The following is a 26,644-nucleotide window of genomic DNA, read 5'->3' on the forward strand; positions in this document are numbered from 1 at the left end:
GACATATTTTTCTTGTAGATTCCTTTAATGTTGCTATGTTTTTTTTTGTGATAAATGGACCCGAATTTCATGATTGCTATAAAATGATAACTGATTTATTCAAGCCTTAGCACATTTTTGCTGAGGTAAAGTAATATACTAGTATCATGCTCTACTTGGTTTTAAAAGAAATAAATACACACTTACATGTACTAGAAAAAAATAGAATGCACAATTTGTAAAACAGTTTTTGTAAAATGTCAGAACAGCACTTTCAAGAGTTTTGAAAGTTCAACCTTACCTATATGCTGTTTTTCTTCAGCACATGCTTTTGTAATATTAATTGAGTCTAAGTAGGGAACAGTCCCAATTAAATTTTACTGGAACAACAGATAGTGATTCACTTTATTGTTTTGAGTTGTGGGTGTTTCTACTATTAGTTTATTCATCAGAAAAGTGGTTAATGTAGATTGGGGTGCACAACTTATTTTCCCTATGAGATCACTTTCACCATTTTCACGCATGTCAAGTTTATACCGCTGTAAAATTGACTTTTATGTACACTACCAGAAGTGCAAAAGAAAAACGAAGCTTATTTACATGTAGTGTTCTTATTTCTTTTCGCATACTTGTAATAAATGATAAATTATAATACAATATTTTTATCACTTCAATTGTCCCATTTGTTTAAAACTTTTTTTCAGCTATCACATACTGTTTTTGACAACTGACAATACCTTTCTTGAAATATAGGAATTTTACAAAACTCCCTCATTTAAAAAAATAGATTCAAATATCAATCAATGATCTGTATTACACGCGGAATACACAGAGTGCCAGTCACTGCACATGAGGCGTCAATTGTCATTGAATTGTATTTGACTTCGTGGAACAGATTGAAAATGAATTAGTTTCGCAAAAATCTTAAATATATCAAGAACGGAGCAGTCAATAATTGTCAAAATTCAAAAAGCATCTGATAGTTGATTCATTCCTCAACCATATCAACTGTATAGTTCTGGTCGATTCTAGCATTAAAATAGTAAAAAATTAAAAGTTTTTGACGATACAGTTCTTTCAGGGACACCCTGTATGAATTCTGGTGTTAGTGGTTGCCATTCAAGTGGTCTTAACATTCACTACAATAATATCACTTGGAAATCCTGGATAGTGTGGATGGACTCAAGAAGTATTTGATGACCATCTGCATCAGACAATTATCTTATCAAAGTGGGGTTGTGAAAACTTTCTGCCATAATGCAATCATAATATCATAATGAAGGTCTCTGACCAGTTCATTTCTCCAACCATAATATCTTGCAATGTCCAAAGAAAATATCAAGAAAATTGGAATTTCTGCATGTGTAATGATAGCTTGATTTTTACTGCATTATAATTTGCTTGATTGAATGTATAATAATATTCAGTTTATTCATTGTTGGCTTTTAAATTGTGAGTAAGATTTGTTAGTCTATGCATTATTTACTGGGTATTATATACAGGTGTATAGAGTTACCAACAATTTACACGAATACATATTTATATCCTTTCCATTTTGATGAAAGATCACAAACAGTTTGTAAACAGTTGCAAATGGAGGCGATGCATTAAAAAGCGAAGACCCAAATGTTTTGTTTTGTGTTATGTTTTGTGGGAAATTTTTCAAATATCTTGAGTTCTTGACTTATAAGTTATAATAGTTGGCATTATTTTATGGATAAATGTCAGACCTGAAACTGACCTTAAGTGAAAAAAGCTGAAAATGCTCAAAAAAAGTTCCAAACAGCATGAAATTGGGGTAATATAGCTCAAATTGGACTGAAAATAAAAGAAACACATACATTTGAGCAACAAAAAAGCTGAAACTGAAAGGTCAGAAATGTAATATTGGCTGGGGTTTTGAAATCGAGATAAAAGCAATGTTATGCATTGAGCATAAAATAAAATGTAAACCTCATAACTTTGCAGCCAAGTATTGGTTAGGATGTGAGAATTGTGTAAGCAATTAGCAAACATGGTTATAATGGACAAGTTGATGATTTTTTTTTTCTTTTTCAAAATACTTGATTGGATCAGATCATGTTACAAATTGAATACTGGTATAAAACTGAAGATGTGTATCTTTCCTAAGTTATCCTGGCAGGGACAAAATTCCTCTGCTCTGTCCATTACTTCATTTGAATTGTGGGGCAGATGTAGTGGATGACAACAAACTCACAACTTCAAATTGCACCAAATTTCAATCAATCATTAATTTCTCAATCATATCGATTTCTTTTACACAAGTACAGTATAATACTGCAGCAATATCCTCCAAATATTGACACCAATTTTATTGCTTTAAATTAATTTTGCTTGAAGTTATGACCACTTTAAACAAGTAGGGACTTTTTTCTTAGGTGTTTATCAAGTTCCACAAGTGACAAGGGCTTAGCTGTTATTGAGTTTTATGAATGATTTCCATTTCACTGGATTTGTAGCAGTGCCAGGAGCACATATACCAATAAACCCTCTGTCTGAAGATTTATAGTTAATAAACGATAAAATGAAGTTGTTTGGTGTAGAAAATTGAAAAACTGGTTCAAATTACTAATTGATGAAAGGAGTGTTTTGAGTATCTCAATGTAGCTGATCTTGCCATTTTTGCCATCCATTGCACTATACACAGTGTGTAAAATTGGTGCCTATCTGGCATGTCTGAGACTGCTACTTCATCATCAGATGTGCTTCTTTCTTAACCAGTTCATCTGACAGATGCCTTGAAATTTTGCCGTGATCATGTACCGGTACTCGTAATACTGTCAGTTCAGCTGAACACTGAAACAAACTTGGACTTGTATAAACAGCAGTGTAAGAAGAAATCCAGCGAGACTCTAAGACAGCACCCAAGCCAATAAAAACCAAAGTTACCCAAAGTTGGACATAAAAAATATGTCACATAAACTACAAATTGAAAGCACAAACAAACAAACAACAAAATTTAACTTGAAGCCAGAATAAAGGTGGAGGGTACACTAATAACGTACTGGGAAATTTAACCGTTTTTATTTTTGATAAAAGTCTGGTGAAATATTTCGAACTCATGCAATTCAATGTGTAATTCTTTGGAACCCATATTACACTGAATAAAGATGATAATTCTTTACCTTCTTACCTAGTTTGATGAAATGACAAGCATTGTGAAAGTGTAAAAGTTGTATACAATTTTTTATTAGCAATATATGGCCTTAAGTGACAAGTATGTTGCTTATCCCATATGAGATCAAAATTGTATGATTTTATCATTGAAAATGGTTATTGGATTATCACTGATGAACTTACTTACAGTAACTGTCCATAAGCTACCCTTCGGCCATGCTCTATCAGAGATAATGCAAGATTAGATACACCTAGATCCTGTTTTAATCCTTTAAAAAAATTCAAATGCCGTATATTTTCCAGTAACAAAATTTGTTGTTACAATATATTTGACCTGGATATAGGGCAATTGACTCTTCAAGCTCAGTTCTTACTTTATATCACATTATGATTGCTACTCTACCTCTCAGGGAAGATGTAATGTCAATAATACTTCATGTCAAATTCCATATTGATGATTCTGAAGAGATACTCATCATTTTTATTAAAAAATTAATAATGAATGTTTCTCAGAGGATCAGAACTCTTGAAAATTAAATTGGGTTTTTTGACTATGCGAGCACAGAGGTTTGACACTCTAAGGGAAACTTAGAGGCTTGACCCAACTCAAACCCAAGGATGCTGGTTTCATTGAACCTGCATGTACACTCAGAGGTTTATGGACGTGGTCATGTTCAATGGCTTCATTCAGAGGTTTACTGTATGATTTTTTACCAAGTGATTGGTCAGTTCCTGTTTCTAATTGATACACCTGATGCACATGTTCAGCTGACAGAGGCACAACACAGCCTGGGTAACTTACAATTTAATTTCTACATTTGGAGGTTCAAAAGCTTAAGAGTTTCATACCCATCTGAACATGGGTACTATAAAGAATGAGGCTTCAGGAAGTGTAAGAAAAATTCAGATTTATTCTGCATAGCCTATTTTACTTAAACAAATATTGCTTGTTTACTTACAACCTTAACTCTCTCCACATGGGTGTTGACTGCAGATGACAAGTTTTTTTGGGCCTATATATATTTTTTTGTGGGACCTGAGAGCAAATCAGACACATCGAATTGGATTTTGAACACGAGGAATGTCCTTCTGATATCAAATAATTCTGATTTTTATTAAATTAGCAATATATACATTACACATTTTATGGCAAATTATTAAAAATTGTAAATTGTCAAAAAGTAAATTGTATAAATCTAACGATATGCACCTAAAGATTATGAAGTTGGGATGAACAGCTGTCCATCATATGAAAATTTTGACCTTCATTATTAAAGATATAGATTTTTCCTCCAAACACTAAAAATGTAGGTCTTTTGGAAAAAAATGTTTATGTTCAATATGAAAGGTCAAAATTTTCAATTCGCTTTTCATCCCAGCTACATAAACCTACAGTTTCATTACATATCATTTATTAGATTTATAAAGTTTACTAAAAATATGACATATTAATAATTTGCCATAAAATTTGTATTATATCACAAATTTCACAAAATCAAATTTTTTTTTTTTATATCAGAAGGACAATCCTCGTATTCAGCATGTAATTCGATATGTCTGATGTGCTCTCATGTCCCATAACAATAATGTGCAAATGTTGCTATCCGCTTCCGTAATTTATTGTATTAATGAAAATCATAGTTTTGTTGTTTTTCGTATCATTGTTTTGCATGAATGAAGTGATGATAACAATACTGCACTTTACGCAAATACATGCTTTTCGAAAGTGCAATTGTTATTAACACTACATTCGTAAATGCCAGTACTTTTTCCCTGAAAAGTATTTGCTTTTCAGAAAAAGAGAAAGGCATTTACGAATGGCGTGTTATTGTAATCATCGCTCCATTCGTGGAAAATAATGGAGCGGTAAAACAATAGCGCGACGTCATAGGTGTGTATTAACTAAGGATAAAGAAAATGCAATAAGAAAGACGATTACTGTACAATTTAAAAAGGATTATGTGCTGACAGCAAAGTATGTTGAGATGGGTAAATATCCAGAACAGTTAATTTACATATTATGATACTGTCGCAGTCCTATCTACCAGCTAAACCTAATCAGACTGTAATAACATTATGTGATATAAGCTATGCATAATAATGTACATTTCATGTCAAAATTTGTGCTTTTTAATAACGTAAATGATTTGTCACACCTGTATACCATCTTTTAATGAGATTTTATAATGAATTCAATTTATGTTAAAGAGACTTGTTACCAAATTAAAAGATGCATATATTCTAGATGCAAAATTCCATCCCCCATAATTACCTACTACATGATATTTTAGTCACAATGTAGCACTCCACCTGATTTGGGTGGAGCGGTTCCCAGACTTGAGCGTTTGTCTTTCTTGCGCGATCAGAGATTGAGTAGATGGTCTGTATCTAAGAACAGGTTCTACTCATCGGATTATCAAAATATGGCAATCTACAGAGAGCGCAGTGAAAATCTTCTTACACTGCGCACGCATATATGTCAGCAAAATCGGGCCAGAATTATGCTCACTGGACAAAAATTCCAGGCACGCCACTAAAAATGATGAACTGCAAACTGCTTCAATTGGGCCTTATATTGAACATTTTACACAATAATAGTGTAAAAAGTGTCCACCAAATGATTTTATTTGGTGATCATTTTGTAAAATTTTCCAATGACTGAGGCACCTCAGACACTCGCTGCAAATAACCATTTCTTTTTATAGCTGCACTAGCAATTTTCGATGAACAGTAATAAATTAATAATTAATACTAGCATTTTGAGTCAAAGCCACCGCTGGCCAGGTTGTGTTTCCTTCTTCATGTACTTGTTATCAGTGGTTCAATATTTTATCAAAACTGTATAAGATTCAAGTTTTGTTGTAATCAAAATTCGTATAATTGATGGAATTCAGTTCAAATTTTCAACAGTCTTGTGGATTCTTTGCACCAATGCATATTAAAAGACCCTGATATTTACTTTTTCTACCATTCCCATGATCAACATTATCAATCATTATAACAAACAAATTATGTCCGGAATCTAGTTTACGAATTATGCAGCGAGCAGTCAAATAATTTGTGGGAGTAAATGTGGAAGACAAACTGGCAACTGGTACTGTGCACAGCTGCTTCTGTCAATATTTCGTTGCAACTTCCACTAATGATCAAATGAGGTCATGAGAATGTGAAAAGTGAATTTAAAACATGGCGGAAGCATATGTATGCTTCTCGCCCCAAAAGCTAATTCATTGCACATTGGGAGCTTCAGAATTTTTCTTATGTTGTCAAGAACTAGATTTAAAAAGTTCTTACCTGACAGAAAAATAGTTATAGAAGGAAACTCCTACAATAATACTACAAAGTTGCGAAAAAACAACTTTGTATAAAATCTGGACACACATCACAGACCACATGCTTTTCCAAAGGTCACTTTTCAGAAGTTTCCACTCTACAAGCTGTAATGATGACCCCCATCTACAAGCTGTAACGCTGACCCCCATCGGGTCATGTATTCATTGAATTAAGTGCCTTTTATCAAATAGCATAAGCTTGTTGTTATATGCTGAAAACAATATAATGAAATGCCAAAAAAGATGAAAATGCCATTTGCCTACATTATTTCTCTAAGTCAATGTTAATGACAAATGACTGTTTATTCACTGATTGCATCACAAAATCCATGTAATCAATGCCAGATCTATGTATTTAATGTCTGTGTATATGTGGTAACATTAGTATATGAGCAAAATGGTGTAAATGTTATGTCAAAGTACTGAGAAATTAGCATTATTGCATTTGAAATATGCTTAACTTGTCAAGTAGTGATTAGAGTATTTATTAATTAATTTGCTTATTTCATTTTATTTTGATTCATAAAAGTCAGTTCAGAATTTGTTATTGTTTAGCTATCATTTTGTCATAGATCTACCCGTATTTTTATCCAAATATCAATTTTTAGTGTGATTATGCAATTTACATTTTTCAATTACAGGTAACGATAGATATTTACATGCCAAACAGCTGTCAAATGAGTGATATAAAAATGTAGTTCAAATTTTATTTGCCATCGTAAATGCTAAAAATATTAGTTATGAGCTTGTTTTTGCCATTCTTTTGTTTTAAACATTTGATCAACCTGTATGCATGCCTAATGGCCCAGGGCAATATACAAATATATACGGCCATCAGAGGTTCTGGTTAAAATTATGGGCCCGAGGTGAGATCAATAGTACTATCTTCCTGAGGGGCGCAGCCCCGAAGGAAAATAGTACTATTGATCTCAGCGAGGGACCATAGTTTTAAACCAGAACCTCGAATGTAAACAGTATATATTTGTTTTATATCCTTCATTCATAGATTTTTTGTTCATTGATTGGTTAAAGATTACAAGAAAACTCCACCACCATGCTACGAATTAGGCATAGGCCTACATGGCATATGACTGTGTAGGGCCTATGCACTGGTAGTGGTTTTTAAAGCTTACTCGTTGTCAGTGTAGGCCCTATTTGTTCACATTGTATCTTCATTCCACTATGCCGTCATTCATAGATTTTTTGTACAACGGTTAGTGAAAAGATTTACACGTAAAAAGATTTAGGCCTCCATGTAAACGCGAAGGCCATCATGCAGCGGGATAGGCCTCCGTACGCACGGCACTGTGGCTAGGCGGTCCAAGACTAGCATGCTAGGCTCGCCCTGTCAGTGTTTGTTTTTAAGCTTACCACGTCAGTATCGGTCTAAATCTGACTCTGTTTTGGTCTGAAAATAATACGCTATTCCTGCGCTAGAACTGGTAACAAATTCAAATTAAACAGCTGAAATCGTGAATCTTCTTTAGCAGTAGCAGCCCACTTCAGCTTGATTTATTATTTCGCGAGTCGTTTCTCGGCAGTGACAAAATATTCTCATAGTCAATGTAGACGTTCAATGTTATTCTTATGCTTTATGGACTGCGACGTGGATATGCTGCTATCCGTAAATAGTAAATATCCAGAAGTACTATTTACGGCTTGGAGGTACTATTTACGGACGTAAATAGTACTTTTTCCACTTCCTCACAGAATAGTGCGTTTATTTTTGATCACGTGACACGCTTTTAACCAATCAATGAACAAGAATCTATTAATGAAGGATATAATATGATATAGTGTAAAGAACTACGCAAGATACAAAAATAACAGTTATAGACTTGTTTATCCATGTTTGATAAGGCAACAATGACTATAAATGGTAACAGTGCAAAGTTTCCATGTTTCAATCGTTAGTGCATTTCAACTACACTGAGTTTCAGAGAAGAATGGCAGTCCCTTGCTTAGATTGACGCGGGTGCCCTGTTAATTAGCGACATATGCTGAGCTTTGTGTTCACTTCAAGGACGCCGATCTGTGCCGACCAACGATTTGAAGCACAATTGGCCAATCAGATTATCGGTCTGTTGCTATGATTGTCAGACGATTGATTCAGCCAATCAGAACCCCATTTCCGTGTTTACGCTCTGCATGCTCTTAAAATGTAAACAAGTGTCGTTTGTCTTCTCTGACAAAAACTGTAATGTGTCACAATATAGTATAGGCCTATACCGTAAATTGAAACTGTGTTATACTAATTCACTGCCCAGTTACTGAAGTCAACAAAGATACTACCTTTTAAAATAGCAAGGTTTCATCAACTGAGACTGCATACAGCAAAGCTGCTATTTACTGAAGACAGCAAGGCTGCGATCATCAAAATACAATAACAAAATTATCTAACAAATCTGTTATCTACTTATGACACTAAATGGCAAACTGTTATCTACTGAATACAGCAAACCTGCTATCTACCGAAGACAGTTAAGTTGCTATATATTTATGACAGCAAAGCTGCTATCTACTGAAGAAAGCAAAGCTGCAATTTACTGAAGACAGCAAAGCTACCATCTACTAAATACAGTGATTATGTCATTTTTACAAAGTTGCTATCTACTGATGATAGCAAACAGCAAACACCTGCTACCTACTATAGATAACAAAGCAGATATATCTACTAAAGCCAATGAAACTCATTTAATCTACTGAAGATAGTCAGCTGATATTAACAACAGCAAACAGCAACATTTTTATCTACTAAAGAAAACAAATATTTTATCTATAAAAACAGCAAAGGTATATGATGAAGACAGTACTATTGTGCTATTCCATTTGAAATCCACACTACCCCTGTGAAAGATTTTTGGAAATATCTTCCACATGTGGAGTTTGAATTTCAAATGGAATGAACACATTAGGCAGCTCCTTTTGAATTTCATGAACCATATGAGAAAGATTCAACCTGAATCTTCCACTGTGGGAGGGTGGGTTTCAAATGCAGCTGCTAATGCATTCATTCCATTTGAAATTCACATTCATAGTGTGGATTTTGAATGGAATAACCCATTCAATGTATTAGAGAGTTAACATAGTAAATCTACTTTCTACTGAAGACAGCAAAGTTGCCATAAAAGGACAACAAAGCTGAAGACAGCAAAATACTTATCCTGGTTGATAAATAGTCAAGTTGTTGAGAACATAAACTATCTTTCAAATCTATGATGCACACTGCAGGAACATCAATCATGTACATGTAGTGTATTCAGGCAATGTAGATAGTTTACCACCCTCACTCTCACAATGGTAAACATTCAGCAAAAAAGTGCTTTACACAAAATACACTCAGTGGACATGTAAGGATTGCATTGAATATTATTTAAATGTCATCAGTCATATTCACAGACATTAAACATAATCTTTCATAATTTATGTTAAGAAGAAACTCACATGCTTGTCATACTTTGAGAGTTTTGCTCAACATCAGCATGCATTGACAAATACACCATGCATTTAATTTGTCTTAAACATAAATAGCTCTTTTTAGTATGTATTTTTAGTCAACAGTGGTAAAAGACTGAGCATACAATGTTTTGAAGTTTGAATATATGTTTGGAAAGGATTGTGCAGTAATAAATGACACTCAATGTTTTCTACAACATTTTGATGTGAATGGAACAAACTTTACTTTACAGCTGTTAATTTGTTTGAAACTGCTTGTGAGAATTGGTACCTTACGGTGAAGTGCACATTAAATCACAAACATTTATTATTTATTTATTTTTAATTGCAAAACTGAACAGCTACGGCTAAAAAAAACCCCAATTAATTCACATCTATTCAAATGTAATTTGTTTAAATGCAAGTACAACTAGAGTTGCCACATGTGAGTTGGGTTGCCGCTCCATGCTCATCTTTGTAGGTTTTTCTCAAGGTGCTCTGGTTTTCCCCTTCTAAAATCCCATATCCCTGTCCCATCATATTCAGTTGACATCCCTTTAATTTAATAGCCTTTGGGCACTATTGGGATTTGTCTGGCTTCAATCAAATGGTCACTAATCACATGAATATCACATTAATATAATCCAATGGTGATTTGAAGCACTCAAAATTTGAATGTCAGTAGTACTGATGGTGAGGTTGAGAAGTTGACAACAATAGCCAATGAGGTTGGTCAATGTTTATTGCATGGATATGTACATTGTATAATGCAGTAGTCAAAAAGCACTTGCTCATCAGAAGCGAATGAACTTTAAAATCAGGGTAATGTTCAAAAATCTCTCTTGGGCATATCAATGCATTGGATGGTGAAGATAATTGCCTTATAAGACTGGCCTTTCCCCTGGAGTTCCCTCTTAGTACTGGTACGGTTGATGTGTTTAATGAGCTATGGGGTTTGAAATGAGCTACATAGTGTGAAATGCTATCTCTAAATAGTATGTTCAGTACCAAATATGCACGAGTCAGGGTGGCGTGGTCTTGGGTTTGATTCCGGGCAAGGATCACTTTTATATCTGTCTCCTTTATTATTTGCGGTGGAGAACCTAGTGTTTTTTGGTGTGAAACAACATCTTGCCCTATTTGTATTTATTTGTCTGGTGTATGCACCTGTTGTGACTGGGCTGTGTAATTCCTGCTGTGTTGGATTTGAAGCCCACAATTGTTTACATGACATCATTTCTGCTCCAATAGCTTGTAATCAGCCCGGTTATCACATAGACTGAAGGAGCATCAACTGTTTGTAGAAGTAAGAACAGGACACAGCAATATACTGCATAACATTACTTTGTGCTGAGCGGTTAGTAATTTTACAGATTTTCAAAATAGGTTGCTTTGTCAAAACTTGAATTCTCCATTTTTACGCAATCCTATCTAGCTTGTACTAGAAACGTCCAATTTTTAAAATCTAAAAAATCTGAGAAAGCTAAATAATATGCAGAACTTAAAATGCAAAATAATATGACCAATAGAAATGCCATTAATACCTAAAAAATTCCATCTTTCTCGGTATAAATCATTCTGGGACACCCTGTAGCAAATGGGTTTTTGTGTAAAACAACATCTTCCCTATTTGTGTTAATTTGTCTGGTGTATGCACCTGTTGTGACTGGGCTGTGTAATTCCTGCTGTGTTGGATTTGAAGCCCACAATTGTCTACATGACATCATTTCTGCTCCAATAGCTTGTAATCAGCCCCGGTTATCACATTGACTGAAGGACCATCAACTGTTTAAACAAACACATGGGAAATCTTTAAATTAGATCACCAACCTGACAAGCTAATGCATATATTAGATATAAATGTAATTTACCTGCATTCTGCGTGTGTTTGTTTATCAGTGTGACATTTGCAGTGAAAGTGAGCAATCATCGAGAATATGTAAATGCATTCCTTAAACAGGATGTAAAAGTGCAAGTGCTTTTCTGTTCCTCTAAAATAGATGACTGAAAAGTCTTTTAAAGCAGAATCTTTAACGTGATAACCAATCAACTTCCAACTTGTTAGGGTGATATAATATTGTAACAGACCAGGGGTTTGAGGAAAATATTTTAAAAATCGGATGTATGATGAAATTCTACAATTCCCTGGCCGTGGGTAGTGTGTTCGCGGCAACGGAGGAAGTAAAATGAACAAATTCCGCAGGTAATTGCTACAATCCGTTGAGGTAAGATGGCTTCCAAGATGTTAAGCCCAAGCAGTCCTGGGTTTGATTCCCGGGCGGAATCACTAGTACCGTACTGACGCGAGTATAGTCCCACCCCGTTTTGGGGTGAACATTTTTCAAAATTGGGGGGTGGGACTATACTCGAATTTTGAATTTGAATGCAATTTGAAATCATTAATAGAGTATGACATGAATACAAAATATCAATTTTCATATTAAAAATACAAAACATCTTGAAATTTTTATTTTTTTAAATTTTTTTAGGTCAACCATGAATGATCCTAGCATTTAGGTCCAGGTCCTGGGACACTCCAAAGCCGAAAAAATAAATAACTTTAAAAAAAAAAAAAATTTTTTTTTTTTAAATTTCTGAAATTTTTGAAAATTTGGGGTGGGACTTTACTCGAAGGTGGGACTATACTCGCGTCAGTACGGTATATCTGTCTCCTTTATTATTTGCAATGGCAAACCTGATGAAAACTCTTTTTATGTTCATCGCAAATAGCAAATGTGTTTTTGTGTAAAACAACATCTTTCCCTAATAAATAGAGTTTTTCTTTTGTCAAAACCAATTTGAAGAAAACTTACTTTTTACGGGAAGTTATGTCACTTCCGGTGTTAGTCTTGCTGGCAGTCTTCAGAAGTGGATCGTACAAGTGACTAAGATTGTAGACCCCCTCGTCTCTGTTCATTACTCCTCGCCCCCTCTTTCTGATCTGTATTGATTCTTTAATCCATCTGGCTTTCCTATCACTCTCCCTCTCTAAGATTTTGGACTCCCCCAGTTGATAATATGATTAGCCCTGGCTACGTGATAAGCTTATGGCTGAGTTCTTAAATTGGCTCTCAGATTCTTTCCTCTTTGACCTTGTATACTTTTGTTGACTTGCTTTCTCCGCCTCCCTCCTGTGTTCATCCAGCCGTGTGCCGAAAGTTCTTTTAGTTTCACCAACATAAGTTAGCTCACAGCTACCGCAGGGAACTTCATAAACACAATTAGGGGTTTTAACCGGATCTTGTTTATCTTTCGGATGGACCACCATTTTTCTGATCGTGGTATGGGGTCTCATGGCGGTCAGCGATGTCATGTTTTTGAGAGTTCTACTTATTCTTTCCGACTTCCGCCAGTCATCAGCTGTTGGATCATCACAACAACACCAAGCTTTGATCCAGTCAGTTGCTAACTGACGAAACGGTCAGCAAGAAAAACTAGTAAGTTTTCTTCAAATTGGTTTTGACAAAAAAAACTCTATTTATTCGTTCATTACCAAACCTGATGAATTTGTTTCAACATCTTTCCCTATTTGTGTTTATTTGTCTGCTAATAATGCACCTGTTGTGACTGGGCTGTGTAATTCCTGCTGTGTTGGATTTGAAGCCCACAATTGTTTACATGACATCATTTCTGCTCCAATAGCTTGTAATCAGCCCAGGTTATCACATAGACTGAAAGAGCATCAACTGTTTAAACAAACTCATGGGAAATCTTTAAATTAGATCACCATCCGGACAAGCTAATGCATGTTAGATATAATGTGATTTAGCTGTATTCTGAGTGTGTTTGTTTATCAGCGTGACATTTGTTGTGAAAGTGAACAATCATGGAGAATATGGGAATGCATTTCTTAAGGTAGAAACATCGGCTACGGTGTCATGCACAGATTTGGTTTAAAATGATACAGGATGTGTAGTTGCGTGAGAAAAACTTGCCTGCCAAGTTTTAATTTTTGCAAACAAAGCGTTTTTGAGTTATGCCAATTTTTATCATTAGAAAACCCCATTGACTTTGCACATAAAGTGGTTTTGACACTAAGCCTTGTTCACTAAAATTGGTAAAAGTTTGGAAATGGATACTATGTTTAAATATTATTTTTTCTCCTTTCTATCCCATTTATAGAACTGCTTTTTGGATCTTTTTATTACAAGAATGTTACCAAATAATATTAGTGACTTTTTTCCAATATATTGGTCAGTAATATAGGGGATATTTGAAGGTAATGTTAGTACTTGCTCAAATTTTCTTGATTTGATCTAGAAACACTGAATGACCCAATTTCATAATTATTATCTGAGCTAACCATAGGGCAAATTTTAACAAACAAGGTGTCATATGAAAGGTTATTAAATTTAGAAACTTTTCTCGCCAGCTTTTTTTTTTAATAAAGTGTTTACTATTTAAGTTATGGGTGTTTCTAGATTTCTCTAATTTAAAAATAGAAAAAATGATTTTTCTCAAAAAATAAACACTTTTTCAAAAAAATCTGGCGAGAGAATTTAGATATTAGGCTTATTAACCACTCCACAAACTATGGAAACCATATCACATTCCCTCTAGGCTAGCAATAATTATTTGTAGAAAATATAGGAATTTTCAAAAATAAAGAAAAACATAAGAATGGTGTAAATTTTCATGAAACATTAAAAATCAGTAGAGTAAAGACTTATCTTCAATTGGTTATATATTTGAAATGGATACATAATTCTTATTTGAAATAGTGGCTATTTTCCTGCATGGGCCTATTATCCGATGCTCCTACCTTAAGCAGGATGTATAGAGCGGTAAAGGTACAAGTACTTTTCCTCCGAGATAGATGACTGAAAAGTCTTTTGAAGCAGAATCTTTAACACAATAACTGATCAACTTCAAGGTTAGAGTGATAGAGTATGGTGAACTTATATCCTCTTTAGTGTTGTGTCAGATATTTGCATATTTATAAATATTAATGAGCTCATTTGCATATTTTGTCTGAAAATTTCATAGTCCAATAAAGTGATTTTGCCTCTATATAGGCTAGTATCATGTTGTACATCATGTTCATACTAAGTAGTAATTGTGTGTTTTATGATGGGTCTATATCCCTGATGCATTTGCCTTAGATTGTATTACCATATTATTTAATTCTATCATGAGGTGTAGAAACCACTAAGCTTGCAACAAGTATTTTGATTATTTGATGCCATATAGAATATTCTGCTTCTGCTTCTGCAATGAAAGTGTTGTCTGCAACACAAAGGGATGTAACTTGTTTATTGGCAATTATTTTCATTCTCAACTTCATTGTCACACATACAAGCTTCAAACTAGTGCATGTAAACATTGTCATCATTTATAACAAGTGCATTAAGTTTAAAAAAAACTTCAAAAAATGTTTTTAATAGATATAGGATAAGCACTTTCTGAGAACTATTTTAATATGGGGCATAGCCCCTTTTCATGAGCCATGCAGCCTTTCAGGAGAATGCAGCATGCATCGCTGGTGAAACACAATGTAAGTGCATGCATGCAACACCTAGCTCATCATTACAAAAAACTTGACATTCATTCCCCACGGTTTTGAGTGTTCAAATGTGTGGTGACATGGGTCTTATTTATTGATTGCAGAAATGTTTTTTTGATGAAACTTATATATGTATTTATGTAGAAAGTCATCAGTAACGTAAAGGGTAGACTTAAGTTTCATGCTTGTATTCAAGTACCGATTCTATCAAAGTGTTGAGTGCTCATCTCTATATCAAAGTGTCAGGCCAGATGATTCCTCAGTATAATATTCGGTCTGTCGGCACTTGTAATAGATTGCTTCATCACATTGGTTGTTTTTACCGGGATTTGGTTGTTCCATCTTGCACACTCTGACATGAAGGGGATGCTTGTTGTTGCACTCAATGGGGGAAATCTCCAAGCATGCCATAAAATAAATACCTCTTGGTGAAACAATTCCAAAAGTTCAACTTTTTATCAGGGAAATCAACTTCCAATAATTACAAAAGAAAAGGTAAATTTGTATTTACTTTGCTAAGAAAATGGACTGGAGCTGAAAGGCCCTGTATTATAGGGATTTTGTGACGGTGTTCCCTTTGACAGATGTGATAAATGGGTATGTGCAATAGATGGAATAAGCCTGAATGAGAGTATACAGGAGTTGCCTCACCTCCAACTCAGTAAGTTTGTTTAACACCTGGTGGAAAGAGACTGTAAGGGCTTCGTTGAGAGAAGTTGTAATCTTCTTGTAACTGTAAAGGACCTTGCCAAAGTGCACAACATGGTGGAACCACTGGGGTTTGAACCTGTAACCGTAAGATCATGAGGGAAGCCCATGTGGTCATGGCGCTGTTGGAGCCTCACAATTTTGTCCATGAATAAGGTTTTACATAGGACATGGGATACAATTTTGACATTATGATATGATGTTCAAGAGATGGGATCAAGGCATTAGCCAGAGGGGTGTCTTTAGGGTGTCCAAAATAGTAAACAATCAGGGTGTCCACTTCCTATTCACTCCATTATAAAAATCAGAATTTTAAGGTGTCCAAATTGAAAACAGGGTGTCCAAATGACACCTGGACACCCCTCTGGCTAATGCCTTGGATTGGATCTCAATTCAGGAAGGGCGGGAATGTCTGCTTTGGGTTTTCATGTTAATAAATTTAAAAAAAAAAAATCCATTTTCATTGTCTAAATCAATATTATTCAAAAATTACACTTTAATGTTTTGCAACAGTTCATTCTACAAATCATATACTTTAAAAACTTGCTTGATTTATTGTTTTTAATGCATTATGTATGTTTCAGCCCTCTTTACAACATAACTCAAGAACCACAGGACCTACAAAAGTATATCTGTGATATTTGAATTCTTCTACACTCTTGCTATGAAATGATCAATGCAATTTTTGCCAAAGCTCGCTACCATTCGCAAGATGCTGTGAACTACCAAATCGCAATAGTTTAGAATAGTTGCTAACCTTAACAGATTTAATCTTTGCAAACAGCTTAATTTGATCAGTTCTGCAAAGAAATTATTGCGTTGATTTACTTACAATTTTTCATAAGCAGTGAAAAAAAAAAAAAAAAAAAGCCTGACAGTTTCAATTCAATTTGATTATTTCCTCATTATCCACACCAATAAAAATCATGATTTTTTTAAAGACAAACTTATACAATTTAAATTTTCAGCTGACTCTGCTGTATGAAAAGAGAATACAATTTATGCTGAACAGGTTATTAAACTTTTGAATATAGTTGATCAGTGAAATTATTGAGTTGATTGTGCATTGCAGGTAAAAATAAGATCTTTCATAAACAGTGAAAACTAAAGAAAACACTGGCCTGACAGTTTCAATTTGATTATATCTTTATTATATACACCAATAAAACCATCCTCATTTTTTTTTCTTTAGGACTTAACTTATTGCTTTGCTTTATTGGTCATGGACTTCCATATAAATATCAAAGTTTGAGATATTTGCTCAAAATGTCAACAAGAGCTATTACCATATAAGAATCTCTGAACAAATACTGGGCTTGTTTTTACTCATTTTAATGCATTTTTATGCTGATTCCAAATATGATCATGCTAATGAATATTTCTGAAAAAAGTACATGCTGAACAAGGTATCTAACCTTTGCACACAGCTAAATTTGATCAGTGCCACAAACAAATTAAGTTGATTGTACGTAAAAGTAAGATCTCTCATAAACGGTGCAAAAACGACACTGACCTGACAATTTTCATTCAATTTGATTGACATCTTCATGAATGGGCAAGCATGTCAAATTGAGTTAGGACAAGATCTTTAAGGACCATCCATCACCAAAGAACTCAATTGAATATAATTGATAGGTGGCTGTCGGTTTTGGTGTTTAAATTTTGCTTCTGTAAGTTTGCAACAAGTGAACCGAAATAAATAAATTTTGTAAAAGATGTGCAAGAAAAAAGATGGCTATGCTATAAAGCTGTATCTAATTTCTTAGTAAACATTACTAGGGCTGTGGTCGACATGCCTTATGTCGACATAATGTCGACGTTGGCACGGATGGCGACATTTCGACACGTATGCCGACATGTCGACATCAAAAAAAAAAATTCTAAAAAAAAAAAAAAAATTTTTTTTTAGTTTTCAAAAAATATTTTTGGCCAGAAAAGCAAGTTATAGGCCCAAACTGACTTGTTATTCAGGTTGGAAACCAGAGAAATACTGCTACTAAAAAAAAAAAAAAAAAATGCCAATTTTTTTTACAAAGTTGGATGAACTTGTACATTTTGATTACCTTTGCTTCTATTGAACAGTCAGGGACACATTGCATTAGTATGTATTTTTAGCTTTTCAATAGAAACAAAAATAATTAAAATGTAACTTTTTCAACTTTGTAAAAAAAATTGGCTTTTTTTTTTTTTGAGTAACAATATTTCTCTGGTTGATTCTGGCCAAAAATATTTTTGAAAATTAAAAAAAATTTTTTTTTTTTTTTTTTAGAATTTGTTTTTATGTCGACACACTGTCGACGTCGGTATACGAATTATATCGACATGTCGACAATAAAAAACGGTGCCGACCACAGCCCTAAACATTACTTTTCACTGCCTGGAGAGAATTAAACACAACTTGAATTCCCTCCTGGGGTTAGTATCTGTCAATGAGGTTACCAGATCACCAGACTGTCATTATAGCTAAAGGCAGTATATGACACAGATGGGTCAATGAGTTACATGTAAGTGACCTTATGGTTAAATGTTGATCCCTCACTACAAGAGTTATTACCATTGATTTGCTTGAAAAAGGAGGTGAGACATGAACAATTCTGTTCAGGCACAGAAACCTAATGAACATTTTGTTGCACATTTGGATTTTGACAGTAAATTGAAAAATAGGTCCAATGTCGAGTAATTAGTTGCATCAGATGAATCCTTTTTTTAGTCCAACTGTCCAGATAATAGGTCTTGCCTGTGGCAATCAGAACTAAATGTTGACAGACTTTAGTAACCGATGTCCGCTAGGAGCATTTGTGTCTAGAGTATGGTTGAATGAGTTATAACCAGCCTTTACAGCTGAAATGTTGGTAAAATATGACATAATGTGTAAGGGATCTGTAATGTAAACACCTGTGTGCAAGAACAAAGTGTGAATGTGATTAGTTCCACATCTCATGATATTGATAGTTTGCCATTCAGCCAATGGGCACTGTTACCATTGCAGGGCACAGGCCATGTAGCTGGGCGATGTATTTTACACCATTGGACACAACTCATTGATCAGCATTTACCACAATTCTCAAGATATCAGCTCTCACTAGAGTCAATTGAAAATGCCACTAACATTTCCCTTTAAATCCTAAGCAATTCTTCTTTACATGTTTATACGTTGATTAGCTCGTAATTGGCGGGAAATGTTAGGCTTTAACTACTACGCTGAAAAATAGATCCACATTAAAGCCTTAATGTACGATCTTTTTAAATTTTTAGATTTTTCTTTTTTTCTTCTAAAATGATAATATGCAATCATTATGAAAGTTCCCAATACATTTGGAAGCAAAAAACATTGGGAATTTGCAAAGAAACAACATCATAAACTTCACCTCTATCACTCGAAAGATCTCGCACTGTTTGGATTAGGACAGCGATTGCGGCCTCAGAGTTAGTCTCCTACGCGGCCAGTTTGGTTACGCTCCCTCCACATGTGGAGGGCGTAACTAACTATAGTTTTATGAGGAGACTACGGTTTTGATCGTGGCCGACATAAAGTCATAATCTAAAAATTATAACTTTATGTCGGACCAACAGAAAATAAATCCCGTTTTACTACAAATAGGGCCGAATTTGACAGTTTGCTCATAGATTTAAGTTAGAACATGTGTAAATATTACAAATATGCCAAAAAATCGGTTTTGAAAAAAATAAAGGTAAATTCTGAAAAAAGATCGTACATTATGACTTTAAGAGTGATATAAGTTCACCTGTCTGGTCTATATCGTGTGTGTTAAATAAAGTAAGCAAAGTATCTGACTTTAATCAATATTTCGTGATACTTCTGACGAGTTGTCACAAGCCAATTCTTGAAAGAAAACATATATTATCACGATGTTATAAGGCCCGCCCGATTACTGAGCTGATCAAACTGTAGTTCTCAAGTGAATTCTTTCCCTGTCCCTGAGATGACCAGTTTGTCATAGAGCCAAGTACAGTATTTGACCCAGATGGGAATCAGTTACATCATGTGACCTTTTTCAGTGCAGCTTTCCAGAAAGTGACTTTCACCTGAGGAAATTAGTTGTCAAATGTTGACAGTTGGTAACAGGTGTCCAGCTTGGAGCATTTTGGCCAGATTATGTATGAATGAGTTATTACCAACTTTTGCAACTGAAAATTTGGTATAATATGACAGATTGTGTAAGGAATCTGTAACGTAAAGTTATCATCAAGGTGTTACGATTGTGATTCCAAGGGTAGCGCTAAGTTGCTTTTTGGGGTCCTGGACCCACCAAAATAGAGTTCGGACCCCCTGTTTTTAAATTTTCTGCAAGTTTAGGGTCCTCAGACCCCCAGTTTTTCAATCTAGCGCTATTGCAGACATACTATTTATGCTGCATTTGTGCAACTCGGACTCACTAAACTCTGCTCCGGACCCCCTACTTTTTAATTTTCTGCAAGTTCGGGGGTCCCTGCGGACACTGGAGTGTTTTGTTCTAGCGCTACCCCTGTGTGATTCACCTCACATCTCACAATTCTAATGATTTATGAATTATGTGATATAAAATCAATCAATGGTCATTAAGGGTAGAGACCATTTCCATAGTGGGGTTGTGTGTTTTACACCAATAGACACATCTCATCAGCACAGTGCAGTGGCGTAGCGTGGGTCATCCGATTGGGGGGGCACCGGGTCTGGGCAAACAATAAAAGTGAGCAGTACAAAAAATGTATCTGCACAACTCATCTCCTTAGAAACTACTTCTGATGCTAAGAATACTTCTTCATATTGAAAACACACATCCTACTATTACTTGGTTATTTAGGGGTTGTGTAATAATAATGGGGGAGGGTAAAATTGGGGGGGGGGGGGATTTTTTGCGAGCTAAAAGGGGGCAAGGGATTTTTGGCACACATTCATGGGGCGGGTGCCTTTTAAATAAAAGGCTCTAAAAAGGCTTAGGAAAACAGTACGGAAACACTTTAATATGGGAATATTCATGCGAAAAACAGCACAAGATTTTATGTCTTGGTAAACAAAAACATAACCTGCATCTTCATCTGATCATCATCAACATGTTGAGACTGGTGAGAATACAATACACTCCCAGATCTTGCCTGCATGGTTTACATGGTTTATGGTTTTCTTCATCTGTCTCAGCTTTAATGGAGGGTGCAAATCTACCATTTCCTTCCGATGATTAGGCAGCTACTTTGCTGATTCCAATGAGAAGATATTAAAGGAAGACTGTTGTGTTGTGTGCACTTACATGTTGTTTTAATTATTTTGGAAGAAGTGGCTAAACATTGCGATTTTATTCTGTAGTTCTTTTGCATATTTCAATAGAAAAATCATTGATCATCTTGTAAATGTTAAGTGGCAACGACTGGTCATTCCTTGTGAAATAATGCTGTGAATTAGGCGATCTTTATTTATTTATTTATTTATTTATTTATTTATTAGACTTCATCACTGGTACATATATAATTATTGCACATCAAAATTTTGACAAATATAAATATAAAAGCTTTTTAAAAAAAAAACATGTTAAAAGACCAGCAAATAGGCTGGGATAAACAGGTGTAAATTCACCTCTAGAACCATCCCACCTAGGAAAGACCTAAATAATTTGGAAAAAAGAATGGAAGCTTGTTTTCGTTGTTGAAAGGGATTCAATCATGTTTCACTGTTGTTCATTACCATTTAACAACTCACATCTGCATGGTTTACTTTGCTTGAAAAGAGTATATTGTATTGAAGTAAACCACACATATGACACGGACACATTGTTGTTAAATGGTGATGAACAATGGTGAAACATAATTAAATCTCTAATTATTATTAGTCCTCTTTCTTAGTTTTATTATTCTTCTAAATACACAATAGCAGTATAATTTGCACATAAATATGTTGTAAAATGCTTAAGTGCTAGAAACATAACGTTTGCTACAGTTATAGTTACTAGAATCACCTTTGATATTTTAGTACATTGGGTTTTCTATTGAGTCATCACGAAAATGCGTCGTGACAAGCACTGTTATTTGCTGTGTGTAATTCAATGGATAGACTTATGTATTATACTTTTGTATTATATTGTTTGGAATACATAGGTGATTGAATAACTTTAGCTGGTCATGACTATAACTCAGAATCTTATAATTTAAATATTTATACAATTGCATTGAAAGATATTGGGTGTATTTAAAGGTAAATGGATTAGTAGTGAAGTCAGCAGGGGGCAGAGTGCCCCCTGACAAAAAATAAAAGAGAAAAGTACCCCTCTGACAAAAAAATGAAAGGAAAAAAATCATCAAGGCAAAGGAAAGGAAAAGGGGCAAGTAGGAGCTCATTTTCCACCAAAATTCACCTGATCATGGGCCTAAATAATATAAAATACATCCATTGGCGCAAATAAGTCATTTTCACCCCAATCATGGGCCAAAATAGTACAAAATAAAACATTTTTGCTACGCGTGCAGTGCACATTGTCCCAACATTTTATGTTTGCCCTATAAGGTAAACCTGTATTTACAGACTCAAGTACGCTAGTGTCCATCTCTCTCAAAATGTTGCTGTTGGAGATCGCTACACATCCACTGCTTTAAGTCTGTTACCTTCCCAGCATTGAATCAAGTCGGTACCCATTTTTACACTTGGGTGGGAGAGACAACAGGAGTGAAGAGCCTTGCCTAACACGTTGGCGCCACAGGGAATTGAACCCATGACCTCGAGCTACCTTGTGATTATGAGTGAAAGTCTTAGGCTGCTGTACACCAAGCCCCCATTATCTGTATGTGATATAGGCTAGACTAAGTTACTTTATCCAAACATTAATACATTTATCTACCACTACTATGAATATCTACTCGTATATAAATACCATGATTTATAGATATTTAAGGGCTGGGGTATGAGCGTTTGGACAGTATTTATTGTGGGACATTAGAGCACATCAGACATATCGAATTGCATTCTGAATACGAAGAATGTCATTTGATATCAAATAATTTTGATTTTTGAAATTACATAATTTAATACACATTTTACATAGGCAAATCATTAAAAATTGATATTTTTGATATTTAACAGTACTTGAAGTAAACTTAATAAATCTGATGATTTATACTTAAAGTGTATGTAGGTGGGATGAAAAGCCAATGATCAATTGAAAATTTGGACCTTCGTATTGAAGATATGAATTTTTTTTTTTTTTTTTTAAAACACCAAAAAAAAAAAGGTCTTTTTTTTTTTTTTTTCCATATCTTCAATATGAAAAGTCAAAATTTTCAATTGACCATCGGCTTTTCCTCCCTGCTACATACACTTTAAGAATATGTCATATAGATTTATATAATTTACTTCGAGGACTGTTATATATCAAAAATTTGAAAAATATCAAATTTTTATAATTTGTCATAAAATTTGTATTATATTGTGATTTTCAAAAAATGAAAATTATTTGATACCAGATAGACATGCTTCAGTATTCAGAATGCAATTCGATAGGTCTGAGGTGCTCTCATGTCCCACAAAAATACTGTCGAAACACAATAAGCGCTCATTTTAGATCCCTAAACTTTTGCACATTTTATATACAAAATCACTACAAATAAATTACTGTAAGAGAGGATTTTTTTGTGCAAAAATGAAAATTTCCACTTTATAATATTCACATCCCATGATCTGCAACCAGCACCTTATTTCTAAATTCACCTTTGATATTTTATAATATTGAGTTATATGTTCAATGATAGAGAAAAATAGTGTGACAAGTGTGGTGATTTAGTTCATTTGATTTAATTGCTGGATGTAAGTTTTCTATTTTTCTATCTTCCAGTGGTATTTAAATACATTTTTATATATTTTATTAGAGCACTTGAAGAGTTGTCCATACTTCCCACTTATTAACTTATAGTAAGCCAGTGATAATTGTACTGTGTGGTGTCAGTGACATCCAGGAAGCCTTTAAAGATGTTAAAGGGAAATCACACATTGCACAACATTACTGCTTTAAGAACAGTGTCTTAGCTAGCCACTGGTCTGGCCATCATTTTAGACAGGGAGTTTGCTCCTGGGACGGGCAAAATTAATGCCTTTGACAGATGCTGCATTATAATTGTAGGTATTGATAAAGGCTGTTGACCTTTTTAGTAGACCAGCTTTGCAAAACAAAGCCATAACAAGACATATACACCAGGCACAAAAAGAAACTCGTCAGTTATATTCATCCTTGCTGTTCAATAACTTGATAATTTTGGATTATTCTGAAATATATATTTTGTTAATTGGAGTTTTCTTTCTCATTTGACACCCTGTTAAGTGAAAAGCGAACAAGAATTGACCAAGATATCGCCTCCAATGCCTCAAACCCCAAAATCAAAAGTTGCATTTTCAACGATTTTCAATGGGAACGCATCGTTGTATTGCACACAAGCACCACGGGTCAATCAATAAAGCACATAGTGTATAGGCACAATTGAATCGTTAAAATTACAACTTTTGATTTTGGGGTTTGAGGCATTGGAGGCGCATATCTTGGTCAATTCTTGTTCGTTTTTCACGAACAGGGTGTCAAATGAGAAAGAAAACTCCAATTAACAAAATATATATTTCAGAATAATCCAAAATTATCAAGTTATTGAACAGCAAGGATGAATATAACGGACGAGTTTCTTTTTGTGCCTGGTGTATATATATTTGAACTCTTTAAACCCCAAATAGGCTGTAGAGGTCTATCATGGGCAAATCTCAATTTCGAGCTGAGACCCTGTTTAAGAATAATGATTGATATGCTTTATTTATTGCAAAATCACATAAATAATGTCAGCAATGTATTGTATATAGATCAAAATAGTGTATCATTTATAAATAAAGACATACTGATGTGGTCCATTGGTGTCTGACACTTGTGTATCTTTCTAGGGTATCCAACAGACAGGCCTCCATTGAAAATGAGAGAAAATGAACAATGAAGGAGAAAAAGTGTTGAAAATTATGAAAGGGAGAACAGAAGAAAAGGAGAAAGAGAAAAAATTACACCTTGTATTGGATGTTGCAATACTTGGCATGTTTAGATGGACCCATAATATTAATCACATGCTCTTATGAATAGCGAAAAAACTTGACCCCTCCATAAAATTGCCCAGATATGCCCCTGGTCTTGGACCCTTTTCTACATGTATTTAAGGTCAACATATTTAATACATAACAAACTTGCATGTCCATTAGATTTTCTGTCTTGTTTATTTTGACAGTTATTAGCTTTTCATAGGAGTGTCAAGCCTTCCTTTTCATGGAATGGGATGAAAGGCAAATGGTTCAAATGTGTCAGAAAATAATATACTATAGAATTCTGGTTTCAAGCATATATGCCTCTAAATGAATGTTTTTTTGGTGAAAGAGACAAATGGTAGACACCCACCATAAAACATTACAATAGTCTAGATTGGTCTTACAATAATATATTTGTACAGCCACCTGTATCAGTAATATAGTTGCTCAAACTCCAAATAATGTTTTATGGAGTTTGGCTGCCTTTCGTCTCGTTAGTCAAAATACACTCATTTAGGTATATAATGCTTGTAGATGAAATTCTATGATACTATTGTGACAGTAGATTAAACTTGTAAGTCTTCATAATTTATTCTCAACATTCTTTTCTTGTTTGGTTTTTCCTTTATTTGTTTATACAGTTGCAATTAGAAAGATATCTCCAGTCACTAGTAGCAAACCCAGTGTATAGAAATCACCCAAAGACAGTAAGTATATCACATCTTTGTTTCTTTTATTCAGAGATTCTTTTTCTTGTACTTTTTATTGCTAAAAGCAAACAGCAATATTGCGGCGATAGATATTGTAAAGCATGATATTTCTATGGCATTAAAATCTCAGGTTTTTGAGAGAACCCATGTTTCTGTAACAATCAATGTGGAGAAAACTCAGGGGTTCACTCCCATTGTGGCCTGTACACCATCCGCGATAATAAAAACATGTGAAAAGGGTACTTTTTTAGGGTAGGCACGATCTGGCGCTAGGGTGGGCCAAAAACACTTTTTCTCGGATCGACTTGGAACTCTCGGAGAATTTTACTGGGGTACATACTAGTATTGTGCTGAAATATCAGTAATATCGGAGCATGTTTCGCCCAGGCAGTAGATTTTCACAAAATCCCTACTTTTTTTCTATTTCTTACTGTATAACTCTATATAGAGATATCAGTAGAAACAATCTGGGAAAAATAGGCATTCAGATGCCATCCTAACCAATATTAAACACTTTGGGTAGTTTGTTTGGACCCTCTAGAACATCACCAAATAGCAAGCCGTCTTCAATGGTTACCATTATTTTTTGCTATTAGACACGCATGTAAGTCAAATATTAATGATATTTGAGTTGCTATATTAAGGGGTAGGGGTAGCATTATGGAGAATTTCCCCAGTTCTACTCAGTCAAATTTCCCAAATGCGGTATTATTGCACATATATGACCTGCAGCATCGCCAAAAATAAATGCTATATGATTTTCGGCTATCCATGTCTTGACCAGAGGTCAAAAGGTCACACAGCCTTG

General features: G+C 34.5%; 1 protein-coding gene across 2 annotated transcripts in view; it reads left to right on the forward strand.

Annotated features, from left to right (window-relative positions):
• Window positions 1-26,644, forward strand: part of LOC140166507 (phospholipase D1-like) — a 192,126-nt gene that overhangs the window by 94,625 nt on the left and 70,857 nt on the right. For both annotated transcript variants that reach the window (XM_072189987.1, XM_072189988.1), the window contains one exon: window positions 25,768-25,833. In XM_072189987.1, coding sequence (XP_072046088.1) covers window positions 25,768-25,833 — 66 coding nt within the window. The remainder of the gene's footprint in view (window positions 1-25,767; window positions 25,834-26,644) is intronic.

The sequence above is a fragment of the Amphiura filiformis genome, chromosome 12 (genome assembly GCF_039555335.1).
Source record: "Amphiura filiformis chromosome 12, Afil_fr2py, whole genome shotgun sequence".
Taxonomy (NCBI): Eukaryota; Metazoa; Echinodermata; class Ophiuroidea; order Amphilepidida; family Amphiuridae; genus Amphiura; species Amphiura filiformis.